Here is a 16,133-nt window from a genome sequence, read left to right as displayed (position 1 = left end):
AAGTGGTGCAGGCTCCCACCCTGGGGGGCTTTAAGAGGAGACTGGATGAACACCTTGCTGGGGTCGTTTGACCCCGGTACTCTTTCCTGCCATGGCGGGGGGTCGGACTCGATCTGCTCAGGTCCCTTCCGACCCTAGAAACTATGAAACTGTGATTTTATGGTGCAATCGTTACTTTACACTTTTCAATACGCATCTTGCACGATACACCGGTTGAATTGTCGGATATACAGAGCGTGTAGCCGGGGCTGCAGCTTCGCTGGACTCTCTCCTTTAGGGCCTTGGAGGCAGGAGCTTCTCGGACTTCCCTGGGCCTCCCGGGGAGCCGCGGGCCGGTGCCCACTGTGCCGCGCTTCCCAAGGAGGGTTTCCCGGCAGGTCCCGGGACGAGCAGCTCGGGGCCTCGCCCGTGGGCCGAGGGACAGAGGCCGGAGGTGATTTAAGCCACTGTGACATCACAGGTGATGCGAGCAGGGCAGGTGCCCGGGAGAGGCTCAGGGACCACACGGGCGCTTGCCGTACCAGCATGAAGAGCTCCTCTGCCTTCCCCACCGGGCACAGCGGGTTGCAGCGGGTGGCAAGTCCAACGCCTTTGACTGCGGCACGAGGCCCCTTAGCTGCCGAAGCCGACCCCGCCGGGCGTCCCCGAGACCCGTGAAGAGCGTCCCGGGAGCAGCGTCAGGATGTTCCTCTTTGCCCGTAAAACCAAGACCCCCATCAGCACCTACACGGACTCCTACCGGCCACCCAACACCATGAGGAAAACCTTCCAGGAGCCTCCGATGACGCTGGTGAAAGAGAACAAGTTTGTGACCGAGGTAAAGCTCGTGCTCACACGGGCACGGGCCTCTGGTGACCCTCTCGCAGGGGGCCCCAGCACCCCGGGGTGCCTCGAGGCCCTTTCAAGGATGCCCACTGTCCCGCACCGTCACGGGCTGGCGGCAGTGTTGGTGGCGCGAGAGCGGCTCTGGTATTTCCAGTGCACGCTGCGAGCTGGCATTTTCTGAGGGGGTCTGGAGCCGGGCCGGGGGCGCCTCGAGGCACGAAGGGTGGGGACCCGCTGGGCTCGGCTGTCCCCGCGGGCCACGAGCTGCACGCGTGGGACTCCAGCGTGGCACCCCGAGCAAAACGAGGCCAGACCTTGCCACCTGCTGCCTTGCTTGGGCGGCAGAGCCTGTCTCAGCGCCGCTTTACGCGCCCCAAAGCTGCAGCTAGGCAGCGAGGTGCTCTCCTGCCGCTGGGCACCGGTGGCTACAGCATGGCGGGGGAAGCGGCCCTCGCCCTGGCTTTTATACAGCACTGTATACCAGCAGCTCTCACAGCACGCTGCTGAGGTCGCCGGTATTGGCGTCACCATTTTGCAGCTGGGGAAACTGAGGCACGTGGCAGGGAAGCGACTCGCGCGCAGGCAGGCTGGGTGCACACCGGCACTGCGCCTGGGGTTGTTCGCTCCCTGCCGCGCGGGTCTCGTGGGCGTGGGCCGGGGCAACCCCTGCGGCCCAGCGGTGTCCTCCGGGCTGGCCACGCGGCGGGGCCCAGGCATGCGGCACCCGCCTCGGCGCCATCCCTCGAGGGCCTGGCTCCCTCTCCTGGCCAGAGGACGGCGGAGGCGGCAGACAGCCTCACCGGGGCCGGAGCTGAGCTGGAGACGAGCCATGGCAGAGGGGCCAGGGCTGGGCACCGGGGGCTCGGCCTGGGGCGCGGCACTGCCGGCGTCCGGGGCTCCCGACGGCCCCACGACCCAGACCCTGAGGTCCTGCTCCACGCCGTCGGGACAGTCCGCCGGCTCCGGGAGGGTCTCCCCGCGTACCCCGTCTCCGCACGGCTCTCCCACGCGCTGGGCCCGGCTCTCCAGCGTTCAAACGCAGGGAAAGGCGGCTGCTTTCTCTGCCTGACCAGCGGCTCCTGTCCGGTCCCTGCCTCGGCCATCGGCCACGTGAGCGCTGGAAGTCGCCCGCCTGAATCACGGCCCTGATGGTCGTGCGACTGGACGCACGCCGCGCCGGGGAAGCGCCGCTCCGCACGCGCCGATGAGACGGGAGGGGTCGTTCGGCCGAGAGTCCCGATGACCATGTGTGCTTGGGGTCTCTTCCAGCCCCGTGTCTCTGAAGCAGACCCGTCATCGTGCCTTCGGCCCAGGCCGATTGCGCACGGGCCACAGAGGCGGGAGGCCTTTGTGCTGTTAAAGGAAAGCCTGGCGCCTTTCCCCTCCTGCAACCATTTGCTGACCCCCTCGAGTGGATGTGGGGGTCTGAGGGTCTCTTTCGGCAGCCCCCGTTCTCATGCAAAATCAGGCCTTCGGTGGCGCAGAGACAAAGTGCACCCGAATCGCCAGGGATGGGCACCGCTAGCCAGCAGTGAGTGACACGGAGATCCCGAGATCGACTCCCATGAGCCGAGCAGAAATACGGAGCCTGTCCGTGGAGCAGGGCTGCATCTTCGAAATCACAGCAGTCGCTGGCAGGTGGCCAGCCCGGAGATGAGGTTGAAGCCGGACATCGGCCGCCGCGGTCCCCGCGCTTTCCCCGTGGCGGGTTCAGGTGTGATGCCTTCTTCTGTGCCAGGGTTCACGGTGAAGAGTTTAGATGATGCTTTCGTGCAGGAGGTTTTGGACCGATCCCTGATCCTGCCTCAGGCCTCTGCAGGTCCTTTCCAGCTGTACTTTCTGATTTTTATAAGCCGCCGGAGCCGCGCTGTGTCTGCCGATGGGGACCTCGGCAGAGGATGCCGGAGGAGCCAAGCTCTTATCTCCCATCTCGCAGCACCCCGTGCAATAACCTGCCGTTCTTGTCAGGCAAGCGGTACACACTTGATCGGGACTAGCTGTCCTGAGGCTGGCTACTCTTCCAAGAAGCTCCTCGGGCCCGGACGCAGCGGCCTACCTTCAAGTTAACACTGTGAGAATCCTACCGGGGCTACTGGAGTGCACGATGAGCTCAACACGAAGGTCTGCACGTGGCTTGGTGCAATCCCAAGTCTGCTCCAGAAAGCTACAAAGCCGCAGGGCATGTCCGTAGGCACCGTGCTGAGGCGGTGCCCGGCCGACTGGGACAGACCGCCTCGGATAAACGGGCCTCGCAGGCTCTTCTGCACCTGGATTTTGTGCACGTTCCCGGATCCAGCCCAGCCGTGCACGTGGGTCCTGCACACATCCGGCTTTGGCAGGGTCAGGGGATCGTGGCTGCATAACACGGCTCCTTGGAAATTCACCGCAACAGGGAGGGCAGAACGCAGAGCCACCCGCTCCAAGCCGCGTGCCCTCCACCACTCGAGCTTAAGGAGACTCTTCCTCCGTGCCTAGCAATGTGGGGCGCAGGACACACAGCTGAGCAGCTCAGGTTGTAGCCGGCACTGCACCGACCTCGTCACAACTCATACTGGCCGCAGGCGGAGGGGGAGAGAGGCTGTACACACTGCCGAGAGCGGCTAATTATTAATTGCCTAACCTCCTTCTTATCGCCAATAAACTAATTACTGTTAATGAGCAGTCGGAGCCATGAAGCCAGGAGAGGAGAGCTGCCACCCAGAGAGGAAAGGCACCTGAGGGCATGCTGCAAGCGGAAAAGTCCCCATTGCTGATGACCCTCTGCTGCGCTCCCAGCCGTTCGCCCTCTGTCCAGCCACAGTCGTGCTGCCCAGGGCATCTCGCCCGCCTGCACCCCCACCCACTGTCGACCTCCTTTCAAACGCCCAGCTGCAAGAATAGCATGTCCCGACCCCTGCTCGTGCCGTGTTGACGGGGCCTTCGGGAAAACCGAACGGTGAGAACGCTACGTGGAGCCACCCGTCGCCCGAATCCCAGTTCATCCACCGAGCTGGTCGTCATGGGGGTGACTGGGCACCGATAGCCAATGGTATAACGGAGCAACCATGGGAGACGTTACCCCGGGAAGACTGTCACACCTCGGCTGCCCAAGGTGCCCACCTTTACATTTTACCGACACGAGGGCCGACCTGGCCGACTGTGACATCACAGTGATGCGAGCACGGGGAAGCTGGCGAACTCGGGACGCAGTCGGCGCTGGCTCCGGAAGCGCGGGCGGCCTCTTCCCTCGTCTCCCCCCGCGCCGCGACTCGGCGCTTCGCTCCGGTCACGCGGCCCCTGGCTCGGCCTTGCCCGCGCTGGGACGGCAGGCGTGGTCCCCGTCCACGGCCCGAGCACAAGATGTTCCTCTTTGCTCCCAAAACCAAGACGCCCATCAGCACCTACACCGAATCCTACCGGCAGCCCCGGTCCATGATGCACAACTATAAGGAGCCTCTGTCGAAGACGTGGAAGAAAAACAAGTTTATCACAGAGGTAAATCTCGCCCGTCGGAGGGTGCTGCTCTCGGGTCCGTGCCTGCCGGAGCTTCGCTGGAGCACGCGGAGGGCGGCTGGGCGCTGGGAGCGGGGGCTGGCACAGGGGCTGCTGGAAAGGGCTCTACGCTGCCTGGGGAGCCAACGCCGGAGGTCATGCTGGGAGAGACCGGGATTCGGGGACTCCAGGGCATGCAAGCAAGAGTCACCCAGCCAGGGAGGGAGAGGAGGCGTTGGGCTGCTGTCGTGCTCAACAAACACAACGCGGCGGATAATCCAGGGTCAAGTCGCCCCTGCCCGATTCACACCACGGCTTTGAACAAGGTTCCCCCGGGAGAGGGGCCCGAGAGCAGGATGTCGGGCAATGCAACGAGGCCTTTCTGGTCTGCAGGGAATAATTAAATGTTCGCTGAGCCAGAGCGACCGGGCACGCTCCAGCGAGCCCGGTTCCCATCCCTGCACTCAGCAACGCGTGAGGATTGGGGGGGTTAAAGTGGAAGAGCTTCTGGTGGAGCGACAGAGGGAAACGAGCACTGCTCGGGGCCTGGGGTTGCAGGTCTTGTTGCTTGCCCGAGGGGAAGTTTCTTTGTCACCGCCCCCCTTTGAAGTGACGTCGATGGGCCGACAAGGAAACAGCAACAGGCCTCAAGAGAGGACCAGCGAGACCAGTGGGGGAAGGGGGAACGGGCATCATGAGTCCAGTAGCTCAGTGCAAGCACAGAGCCCAAGTCTCAGGTGGTGAAACTCCTGGAAGCGCCCTGGCATCAGAGCCAGATTTGCAGGGTGCCGCTGACCCACGCACCGGTGGCTGCAGCAGAGGCAGGGCGTGGGGAGCCGTGGCGCTGGCCGACAGATCCCCTTCCACTGTGGAAGGATGCTCTCAAAATACACCTTTCCCTCTGAGAGCCCGGCAGTGCAACCTCCTGACTGCCCGATGCACTTTGGACAGGCCTGGGTGAGCACCCGGCCAGGCAGCTCCGTCTTGCTCGGGACCCTGCGGACGGACCTCACAGCCCCCAACGGCTCCCAGATCTAATGTCAGCGCTAATAATCCTTCCAGCTTCCCCACCCGCTTTGCAACCACGAATTCATTAAGCTGGGTGCTTAATTAATCCTCGTTCCCTGCCATGCTTGTTCTCCTCCTCCAGCCAGGCTGCATATCCCATCCCCTGCACTCTCGCTGTGCAGCGAGCCACGTCCTCAGGGGTCTTGCAGGGAAATGACAGCCATTTCCACCTCCGTGTTAAAAAGGAGTCCAGGGGAGGGCATGACGGGCGCCACAGAGCTGCTCTCCCCGCTGAGGTTACCAAGCCGTGCTTTCTTCCTGCAGGTCTCTCCTGGGCTGAGGAGTGTTTGAGCTCCCTGGCCCACCTGCCATGGATGGAGAGGCTGCAGAAGGGGCTCCAGGCTTCATGTTTGCTGTGCCAGCTGCTCCTCTCCCCCTGCCTGCGTGTATCCCACCAGCCTGCTTTGAGCCAGGCTGTTGCTCTTCGTTGTGCGCTGCTCCCTTGTTGAGCTGGGGAGGAGGAAGGGGGAAGCTTGCATGTCACCCTGGGCTACCCGCTCCCAGCTGCCAGGAGCGCCTGCTGCTGCGTTTCTGAGCTGCCCCTGGGCCGCGAGCCCTGCCAAGCCAGCTGGAGAGCTCCAGGTGGGGTCCGGCCGCACGGCCTCGGGGCAGGGCCTGGGATCACTAGCGGCACGCAGCAATCCCGGGGGGGACCCCTCAACTGCTCGGAGCCCGTCAAGCAGGGGTTGAGACATTGCCCGGAGACGTTCAAGAGCCAATGCGGTTGCTCCGGCGAAGGGGGAGAGACCGGGCATGTGGCTATTTAGCAAACACAGCGGATAGAGGGGCTGGACCCTGCCCCATTAGACCAGAGCCAGTCTCCAGCAGGAGCCAGCACATCGCCGTCCCAGACAGCTCGCAGGCGCTCCCTGAGGATGGGTGCAGGGCAGCAGGCACGCGGGTGCGTCTTTTTGGTGGGTTGGAGCGATGCAGCTCCAGGGAAGAGGTGCGGGACAGGGCAGGACCTACACGCACAGGGTGGGGAAGCGCTGAGAGATGCTTCTGGGGGAGCCTGCCTAAAGGAGCCGGTGTACGCAGGTGCAAGCGTCCCTAACTCATCTCTGTCCCCGGTGCCTGTTGTCTGCAGGGATTAACGATGCCCCGAGTGGAAAATCCGGTGAACCAAGCTCACCTGGAGAGGATGATCAAGCAGGCAGTGCAGGAGTATTCCTACAAGAGCTCCATAGACCCCACCGCTTATCGGCCGGACAAGTACTGGATAACCAGGCCCGAAGGTACCCCTTGCCCATGCCCCACTGCCAGCTCCCAACGCCTCCCTTATATCCCAGCGCCCAGGCCCAGAGGCAGAGACGGCTGAAGCCCCCCAGCGGGACCGAACCGAGTCCCCGCCACCCATTTCGGTTTCTCCAACGTAGTGCTTGGCCACGATGCTTCGGCTTGTACCCGCGGCGCCTGGGACTCCGCTGGCGTCTCCCATCCAAGCGCCAGGGACGCTTGATGCCTGGGTGAGAGCCCGCACCCCGGTCTGGGCAGGGAGGGGAGAGGAAGGTCCGCCGCACTCTCGAACTGCTGGAGAGGCCACGTCCGCCCCGTTCGGCTGGGAGCTGCAGGCGCCGCGACAAGATCCCTCCTGTCACTTGGCCGTGGGGATACAGAGGGTCCCTCTTCCTCCCTCCCGTCACTGAGCTTCTCCCCTTCTTTGCAAGGTTCATCTTCCTCCTCCAAGTGGGGAAGAAAGCTTGCTTTCTTTCCTCGGTGGCACCCACGAACTGGCTTCCTCGCACCCCCTGCTCACTGCTTCTCCTTGGTGTCCTTCCCTTGCGGGCACGCCGAGGCGGTCAGGGCTCCGGTGCTGGAAGGTGATGGGATGGTGGCTGTTACAGCCCAGCTAAGCCTCCAAAACAGGCGCCCCACATGAGGGCCCAAGCGACCCCCACAGCTCCTGGTAAAGCCAGGTGGCTGCATGCAGACTTTGGGCCCAGGTGCAAAAGGGGGTCCGAACCGCTGTGCGCTCAGTGGGACGCGGGTGCCCCAATGTGGGTCCAACCTTTGGGACCGAAGCTCCGGCTGCGAGGTTCGGAAGTCCTGCTCCGGCTCCGTGCACCCCACGCTTCTTCAGCCACTGAGCAAGGAACGGGGTACAGACATGGGGCTCTGCTGTCCCACCAGTCCTGCTCATAGCCCTTTGGTTCCCCCGGCTGCGAGCAATGCTGGAGGGTCTCGCAGGCAACACGGTCCCTATGAGCTGTGGGTCGGGACCTGTGCCTCCCGCTTCCCTCCTCCCGTGCCAAGGGGATGCATGCAAAGGAGTCTGTGCCTCCCCTTAGAAAAGGTGCCATAGCCATGCCAGAGATACCAAAGCATCTCCTCCTACTTCGGGTAAGAAGTCACACACTGTTCGACTGCATTTCCGAACCCTGCGCTGACATACTCCTGCCAGCTCTGATGAGGGACAGGGCAGCCACCACCCACCATAGCCCAGCTTTGGATGGGAAGCAGACACCGCAGAGGCAATGCAGCGGGCAGAAGGCACTTCCCACGTCCCAAGCATCCGGCCAGGCTCGGTTGTCCAGGTTTTACCCAGGCTGCGATCGTAGACAGGGCTAACGTGAGCCGTGGCTCTATAGACAGGGGCAGGGCGAGGAGAGGGAAAGAGGCAATATCCCCCCGGCATGCAGCACTGAAGGGCCAATACTGCATCCAGGTCTGTGCCCCGTGTTTTTAACGGACCTAGGAAGGATGCAGCCAAAAGCCACCGACATGATTGCAGGGCTGGAGAAAATAGCAAGAGCTCGGCCTCTTTAGCTTTAGACAAGATCAAGAAGAGATTTGATTGCAGAGCGCAGGCGAATCTGGCTGCTTCACGGGGTCCAGCTCCTGGCTGCCCTGCGAAAGCGAGGGCTTGCGAACCAGCCAGCGTATACAGAGTGGCAGCAAACAGCTGGGCAGGGCCACAGACGGGCTCCAGATGTTGGTGGCACCAGAGGGTGTTTCTCCAACGAGCTGCAAGGGACCACCAATGAGCTCCTGGGAAGTAAAATCCAGAGCAAACAGCTGAGGAGCTCATCTCTGAGGGGGAAGCTCCACGTTGCACTTAGCCCATGCTAAATCTGTGGCATGTTAAGGGTTAATGCCATTTCTTGCTGCACCACTCCAATTTGCCACTAGAAGGCTGGTGAGCAGGGATCTGGCTGGGAGCAATGCATCCTGGGATGCTGGAGGACTGCAAATTGCTGGATTTATCTCCAGGGAGCAGACTGAAGTGAGCCTAATATGAGCTGGGGTAGCACAGCCCAGAGTTAACCCTCACGTGATGTGGCATCACTTTGGGACTCTCAGAGGGCCTTTAGCATGAGTTAATGAGCTTTAATAACGGTCACAAACTCCTGCAAGACCGTTTCAGGCTGGACATAAGGAAGAATTTCTTTACTGTCCGAGCCCCCAAGGTCTGGACCAGTCTGCCATTGGAGGTGGTTCAAGCACCTACATTGAACACCTTCAAGAGTAAATTGGATGCTTATCTTGCTGGGATCCTATGACCCCAGCTGACTTCCTGCCCTTTGGGCAGGGGGCTGGACTCGATCTCCCGAGGTCCCTTCCAGCCCTAAAGTCTATGAAATCTATGAAAATCTAATATGCAGTCGCTCACGTTAAGTGCCCGTAGTGGGGTCCACGGGCAACATGTAACTTCACCCTAATTCAGCCACCTGCCATGAACCCAGTGGGTTGCAAACCTCTCACTTAGGAATGACCTGAGTTATACTGTATCTCATGAGCAGAAATGACTGGGAACAGAAATGCTCCTTTGCCTGGTGGCAAAAAGCAGAGCAAGACCCCGCAGCCAGGCCCATTCCAGTAAGGGGCGACAGACTGACCACGGAGGGTGACCAAGAGCAGAGTGGGGGGTCCCATCGCTTGATGACTTCAAGGCCGGGGGCACATTTCCAGCCAAGGTGTGCCGGGCTGGCATAAGCTATGGGGCTCGATACCGGGGTTACCAGGTCTCACGTGGGTTAGACCAGAGGCTGGATCCTAGGACCTCAGAGCACCGTGGAGCTGCAACTGCTGCTCTGCTCCTTCCCCGACAGAAGACGTGCGTGTCTGCCCGCTTGTCTTTCAGAAACGTACAACCCGATTTTTGTGAAAGGCGACCGGTTCGCGACATGGCGGACAGGACCCTACAACAGTGCCAGCTGGAACAGATACACCACCTACCTGCCCCGGCTGCCCAAGGTAACCCCCTCGCCCTCTCTAGGAAACCACCGAGCTACCCCGCCATGGAGAGGGGTCTCCTTGCACGGCTATGGGGGTGTCAGCCCGGGGGCTCTTCTAACAGTCCCAATGCGAATCACCCAGCTAAGCCCACTCCCCAAACCATAACTGTGACATCTCATTCCCCACGCCTCAATTTAATCTAATACTGCTTCTCACTTCCACCGAAGCATCTCAAGGCAGTAGGGCAGCAAGTACAATTACCCCAGTATCCCAGATGGAGGAAAAAGGTAATGCCCGCTGATGGAGCTAGAGGCCTTGGTGCTTGTGAGGATCTAGGTCTAAGAGCAACGATGCCCTTCAAAAGGAAGACCACGTTTTCCCACATCACCAGTTAGCCCTTGGACCGGGAGTTGCCACGGAGCGGTCGAGGAGGCAAGACAGCCCCTCACCTCCCCGAGCAAAGGGCCCTGCCCCTGCAGACGACCCGAGGGCTTTGCCCGTTAACTGGACGCAAGCAAAGGCTCTGAAATCTTTCCTCCCAGGAAACCGAAATGGAGACCCTTCTCCGGGAAAGGTACCCTCCGAAGCCCGACCAGCTCAACAATTATGGTAATTGCCCTGGCTTGGCCTAAACCCTAGCTGCATTGGAGGGGTCCCGGTGTCCTAGCCTGTGACACGACTAGCGCACGCACACCTCACTGGGACTAACTGGCGGGCATCGTTTGCCCCAGTTGCTGTGGGCTTGGTAGCGGGGTGTGGGTGGGCCAAGGAGGACACGTGCCCACGTGTCGGGGCTGCAGGCTGCCACGAAACCGGTCTCGTTGCAGAGCGGGAAGTCGTGGTCAACATGCTGAACAGCTTGTCGCGGAAGCGGCTGCCCGCCCTCCAGCACCAGCACGCGGTGCCCGGGAGGCGGCCCTTCCAGGGCTACTACAGCCCGTGCACGGGCCGCCACTACTGCCTGCGCGGGATGGATTACTACGTGGACGGAGCCCCCGACGAGAGGCGGCTCAGCCAGCTCGTGGAGAAGATTGTAAGGTTCGGAGGCTGCGCAGGGGACCCGCAGCTTCCCCTCTCGGGCCGGGGAAGGGAACAGGGATGCACGGAGAAGGGGCTCTGCTGGGAGGGCGGTGGCAGCCCTGCTCAGGGCTTTCCCCCCGGGGCTCTGGAAGCCAAGACATCTGGGGGAGGCGCCGGCGTCCGGCCCATCGGTTCCTGCAGCGCGGGCCGGAGTAGCGATGCCGACCGGGCGTAGGGCAAATGCTGCACCAGCTCAGTTGTCCAAGCCGCTTAGCCAGGCCACCGGGTCAGCTGCGTCTCCAGTGCCCTAGCTGAGAAGCCCCTGGGGATCCCCTCTGGCAGCCCCCGGGCTGTGGGGAACCCGCCTGCCACCCTCCTTGATGCCTCGGTGGTGGGTGGGAAACACCCTCCACCCCATTGCCTGGGACCCAAACAGCATCCCCCATAGCTGGGAAAGGGCCAGGAGAGGCTGGGAGAAGTGGGGGGGCTGGCAGAGGGGTGCCCCCATTGCCTCCTAGAGCCCCCCGTGGGCGGGTGGGCAGAGAACTGACGCAATTCATTGCAGCCACCGGCTGCAAGAGTCACGACCGAAGGCAACGCTGAACTTGCACCCAGGAGACAGGAGCAATCCTGGCCAGGACGAGGCTGGGAAACCTCCCTTCTGCCCCGGCCGGCACCCAAGCACAGCCCACATTCACAGCGGGACAGAGGGTGCCAAAAGAGGGGACCCCAAAAGCCCCACGCCAGGCTGACCCACAGACTGGAGGGCAGGGCGAGGAGGGGCAGTTACTAACGGGGGGTTGATCCAGGGGCCTGGGGAAAAGCAACGCGCTAGAGATGGGGACAGACAGTGGCCATGCACCCAGGTGAGACTGAGCCCCATTGCACCGAGTTGGAAAGCCGCCTTGGACATTGCTCTTGTCCAGAGAGAGAGCTCAGGCGCAGCCAGGCCTGCGCACCGGGCCGCTGCAGGGCTCCAGCACACGCCCAGCACATACCTGCCCCCGCGCTGCCCCCACGTCACCACCTGGGCTAACACGGGCTCGCCTCTGTGTTTCAGGAGTATCCCATACTGCGACAGCCGCCAAGAAACGACGTGCTATGCACCTTTGCACAACCCGCCGCCATCATCCCCGTATACGAACCTTAAGTAAGAGCCTTACCCCCGGGTCCGCTGGGAGTGGGGGGCACAGGGGTGCCACAAGGTCACGTATTTCCCCGTGCAGAACAGCCCTGCGCTTTTCCCTATGACGGGCCACTGCCGTCAAGTCGGGATTTCAGTAAGCTCCAGTGACATGTATGATGGTAGCCCGGCGAGGCTCCCAGGGACACGAAGCCCCTTTTTACCGGGCAAGCCCCTCTGATACGTTTGCTGGCGGGAGCGCCTGGCTGCTAACCTGCGACCTGTGCTCCCCTTCCTCTTCTCTCATCATTTGTCCCATGGGTTTCATTGTCAGACCTTTAGCGGCTGCCCCCCAGGTACTGAGAGGGGCTCACAGTTCCTAGGTCCACCACCACCGTAGAGCAAATAGGCCCGTGTCCCACCGTGGCAGGGAGCAGACACGTCATGAGCAAGCAAGCAAGCAGAGAGAGCAGAGCACGGCAGCCCCATAGAGACTGACGTCTGCATGCCGTGCTGGTCCCTGCAGGTTGCTAATCTGCCTCGTCCCTCCCCAGCCCGCCAGCCATACCTCTTAAATCTCTGCAAATTTACTTTTAAGGTCCTTCCACCCAGTTGGCAGCTCTGCCCTGGGACGGGCCTTGGGAGGCCTGTTTGACGAGATTAGCCACAGCCAGGACTTTGCTCTTCCGGGCTCAGGTCCAGGCCTAGGGACCGAGGAACCAGTGAGATCACGAGATCGTCTGATGAGGCTGAAGCAAAGACACAACACACACACCACTCCCATGCTAGACGGTGAACCTGGGGTTGTCTTGATTTGCATTCTGGTTTCAGAGCCTTTTTTTCCTGAGCTAGGAAGGCGAGAGATCCGCTTTTTAAAAAACCCGGAAGCAAACGAGCTGAGATTCTGACCCAGTCCCGTGACTCCAGGAGCTGGGGATTCACGAAACCTGCCCGGTAGCCCTGGGGTCGGCGATACTAGCACCGGAGGGGCATTGCTGTAGCTGCAGGCACGTGTGGAAAATACCGGTCCGCTCCGGTGCGCTCTGGGGCCTGCTCCGAGCTGAGCACAGGCAAGACCCTGCTAGGAAAAGATGTGCCACGTCCTTGCCCTTGGCCCTGAACATCCCTCTGCTCCTCTCAGGTCGGCCCCCTGGCCCGCCCGCCCTTTCCCAAACCCAGCAGTCGGTATTTGGCAGCAAGCAGGTGGAAGCACCTTCCTGCCGTCGCTCAGCAAAGAGCAAGTCCAGGCTCCACGTCCCGGGGGTTGACAAGGGAGCGCCCGCAGGCTCATACGCCTCTGCTGTCTCCTCTCCCAGGTGGGACACGAGCCACTTCAAGACGACAGGAGCCCAGCGGGGCAGCTACGTCATTCATCCCGAATTTGTGTCCGAAGTCTGTCCCGCTCCATCGTATTGGTAAAGGGCAGAGACAGGCTTCCATTAAAACCGGCTATGGCAACCGGCGCTTTCCTCGGGCCGTCTGTGAGTGCCCCTTTGCCCACCCCAGTGAGGGGGGCAGCGCAAGCAGCTCTGCAAGACCTGCCTCTCGCTACGAGACAGCCAAAGGGCAAAGCCAGCCCCCGGGACAGAGTCTGGGGAAGGCACCAGCTCCAGCCACAGCATTTGGGGAGCAGCGGGGCCTGCACAGAGCCCTCCGAGCCGGTCCCCAAGGGGTTTGGGAGTGGTCGACACACTGCCCCCAGGCCTGGCTAGTTACTGAACAGGTCTTGCTCAGCCAAAGACCTTCCCCCTCGCCCACCACTGGGCTGGGCAGCCCCTCTTTGCCGCTCCAATGTCTTTGCACGGATGGTGACTTTACTAACTCGGTGCAGCTGGTGCAAGAAAAGGGATTAGGGTCTCAGGGGAGACCGAGGGCTCCAGCAACCCCCTTTTGAGACCCCGAATTGGCAGCTGCCTTTTTTCCAGAAAGCAAACAAGCTCATTCCAGAAGGTGAATGGGACATGTCGCTAACTAGTCACTGCCACCCGTTTCACTATCGTTATCTATGCTCACAAGCACCTTGCCAGGACATCGTGGCTATCACCAAGCCCCAGAGGCACTCAGAAGCTGCAGGCAGCAGCAGTAGACCTGCAAACCCCGGTGCTGCAGGAGCAGGCTGGGGGACAATCCCATGTGTCCCTTAGCTTTCCCTTACAGGACCCTGGAAGCGCTGGAGGGACACGCGAGGGGCACACGTGACCCGCCAGGCGCTTCTGCTGGTGGAGAGAACTCGTGCCCGGCGCTGGGTGCGAGGGGATTAGCTAGGCAGGGATGCGCGCCTGGCTCTCTTCCCCCTTCCCAACAAACTGGACCTAGGGAAACTAGGAGGGTTTTCCGTCTGGCTTCTCCGAGATGTGGGAGGCTGCATCAAGGTCAAGGCTGGGCTTGCACTCAACACAAGCCTGCTCGGTGCTGTCCAGAGGGACGTCCCTCCACGCGGGCGTGAGCGTGCTGGAAAGGACGCGGTCCCTCACTGGGAATCTCGCCCGTCCCCTACGGTGCAGCCAGGGAAAGGGGCCCAAACTGAGCATTGCCGGGCTGGTGTCTGAAAGGGCAGTGTTGCCACTGGGCGACACGTGTTTCCGAGCAGACCTGAGGCTCTCCAATGACAATGGGGAAACTGAGGCACAGGTGGGGTTATAAGAAGTCAGTTGCCAGCAGGGCTGACACAAAGACGCCCAGAGGTTCTCGAACTTCCAGTTCTGCAAGCGGCGACCGGCAACAGACAACAGCAAAGCCACGTCATGGACGGAGGAGGCAACAACCGACTGCCCTGGCGAAGGACAGCCCGGCGTCCCCGGTGTGCTCGGCAGGGACCCGGGAGACGCAGAGGCGATTCCTTCCTCCATCACACACTTCCCGAGTGCCCGGCGCATGCCCCGGCGGCCTGGAGTCGGGCACTAAATACCTCTCGGGGTCTCGGCCCAGCTCTACCTGTGTAAAATGGAGCGAGCTAGGCTCAGTGATGTGGGGTAAACCAGCCCCATAATAGGGCGCTTGTACGTGTGACGGGGGTTTACTCCCCAGTAGAGACGAGAGTCTGTTCAGACTATGGGGGCTGCAGAAGGTGGATGGATCCAGGCCTTTGCCTCTCTGTTGACAGACTGCACTGGGCTGCCTTGGATCTTACAAAGTGGTCACCTCTAACAGCTGCTCTTCACCACGGACCCGGCCCTGCTTCGACCATAGCAAACCTGCCGCAAGCTCTGGGGCTGCCAGCCTAGCACCGTCTGCCGGCAAGAGAGCAGGCGAAGGGGCACCATTAGACGCAGCCCATTAGCACAGCTGGAAATAGAAGTGATAAGCGACAAACACATTCGGCACCTCCGACTCATTCGGGTTTGCCAAGCTGTGCCAGTAAGAGCTGGCCTCTATCTAGGAACCAAGCAGCTGAGACGGACTGGAGGAGGAGGAGGAACATGAGAACGAGCCGTAGCACCAAAAGCCCTGCTAAGCCCCAGGCTCAAGGGAGAATAGGTTGGGTTGTTTTAAACAGAACAAGTCCTTGCCACCCCCAAAACATTGCTAAAGGCAATGCGAGCACAGGGGGGCATGTGGCAGGAACAGGATGGGCACAGGAGGCAGCAGGTATTAGGAGTGCACCGGGGCAGCTGCGAAGCAAGCCTGGCTTCAGCAGCTGTGCTGGGGAGAAGGCCAGGGAGGCCGCATGGCTGCACGCCTGGCTCATCCAGGGCCTGGCCGAACGCACGCCGACGTCAATGGGAGTCCGTCCTCTGGCTCCAGGGAACTCTTAATTTGGGCTGAAAACTGCACATGCCAACAGCTTTGTGACTTTTATCGAAAAGCCTCTCGATAGCTATCCCTCCCCGTAGACTCAAAGGTGACGTTCTTCCACCACCCCTCCATCTCCCCGGTTGCCAGTCAAGGATTTCAGAAGCGTTGAATCAAGAAGACGAGTTTGAATCCGAGTCCTTCCCAGGCTGTCAGGTGCTGCCTGTCCCGGGCCAGGCTTAGCGCTGCCTCGCTCTTGCAAAGTCCCACTAGCTTTGCTTCCCTCTGAGCCTCCCATGCTTTGAGTGGCCTGCAACAGCAGACACTTGCTTCATTATTAACCCATATCCCGTTATTTCCAAATCTGGCAATTGGTCCGAGCCCAAGGACAGGAGTAAGCCAGGTCCCACTTTTTTTCCAATGCCCAGCACAGCACCTCTGCCTGGCCACCGCCACTGCTCATCGTGGCTGGGCAGGCGGGGCTGGAGCAGGTGCTGCAAGGACCTCAGCCCCGGAGGTGGGGTGGGCCAGGGCTGCATGCTTCGCCTTCCAGGAGCCAAAAGAAGCTGCCACCACCGGGGCTGCAGGGAAATGGAGCCCAGCCACCCTGTGGCCCCAGTCCTGGACATGCCACGTGCCCGACTGCACCTTTTACAGCGTGTCAAACTGCACGTGCATTTGCAGTACTAACTCCAAAGTGCTTTGAAGGCATCTGAAG

General features: G+C 61.3%; 1 protein-coding gene across 2 annotated transcripts; it reads left to right on the top strand.

Moving 5' to 3' along the window:
• Positions 1-508: 508 nt before the first annotated feature.
• Positions 509-13,227, top strand: CUNH9orf24 (chromosome unknown C9orf24 homolog). Of its 2 annotated transcripts, none has more exons than XM_019531868.1 (7): positions 509-817; positions 6,452-6,599; positions 9,446-9,558; positions 10,083-10,149; positions 10,368-10,578; positions 11,621-11,710; positions 13,000-13,227. In XM_019531868.1, the coding sequence occupies exons 1-7, from the start codon at positions 683-685 to the stop codon at positions 13,100-13,102; spliced, it is 867 nt and encodes a 288-aa protein (XP_019387413.1). In that variant the 5' UTR covers positions 509-682; the 3' UTR covers positions 13,103-13,227. The 2 variants fall into 2 exon arrangements, with proteins under 2 accessions (XP_019387413.1, XP_019387412.1); XM_019531867.1 differs by having other exon boundaries at positions 10,368-10,573; positions 13,000-13,076.
• Positions 13,228-16,133: the final 2,906 nt, after the last annotated feature.

The sequence above is a fragment of the Crocodylus porosus genome, unplaced genomic scaffold (assembly GCF_001723895.1).
Source record: "Crocodylus porosus isolate Cpor-Errol unplaced genomic scaffold, CroPor_comp1, whole genome shotgun sequence".
NCBI lineage: Eukaryota > Metazoa > Chordata > Crocodylia > Crocodylidae > Crocodylus > Crocodylus porosus.
This window is presented reverse-complemented; position numbering and strand designations above follow the sequence as displayed.

What these genes read in the sequence shown, in the direction of transcription:
- CUNH9orf24 (XM_019531868.1), top strand. Translation starts at nt 683, where the DNA reads ATGTTCCTCTTTGCCCGTAAAACCAAGACCCCCATCAGCACCTACACG. An exon ending in CTGGATAACCAGGCCCGAAG is followed by an intron (nt 6,600 to 9,445) that starts GTACCCCTTGCC and finishes CTTGTCTTTCAG; the next exon opens with AAACGTACAACCCGATTTTT. An exon ending in CGACCAGCTCAACAATTATG is followed by an intron (nt 10,150 to 10,367) that starts GTAATTGCCCTG and finishes GTCTCGTTGCAG; the next exon opens with AGCGGGAAGTCGTGGTCAAC.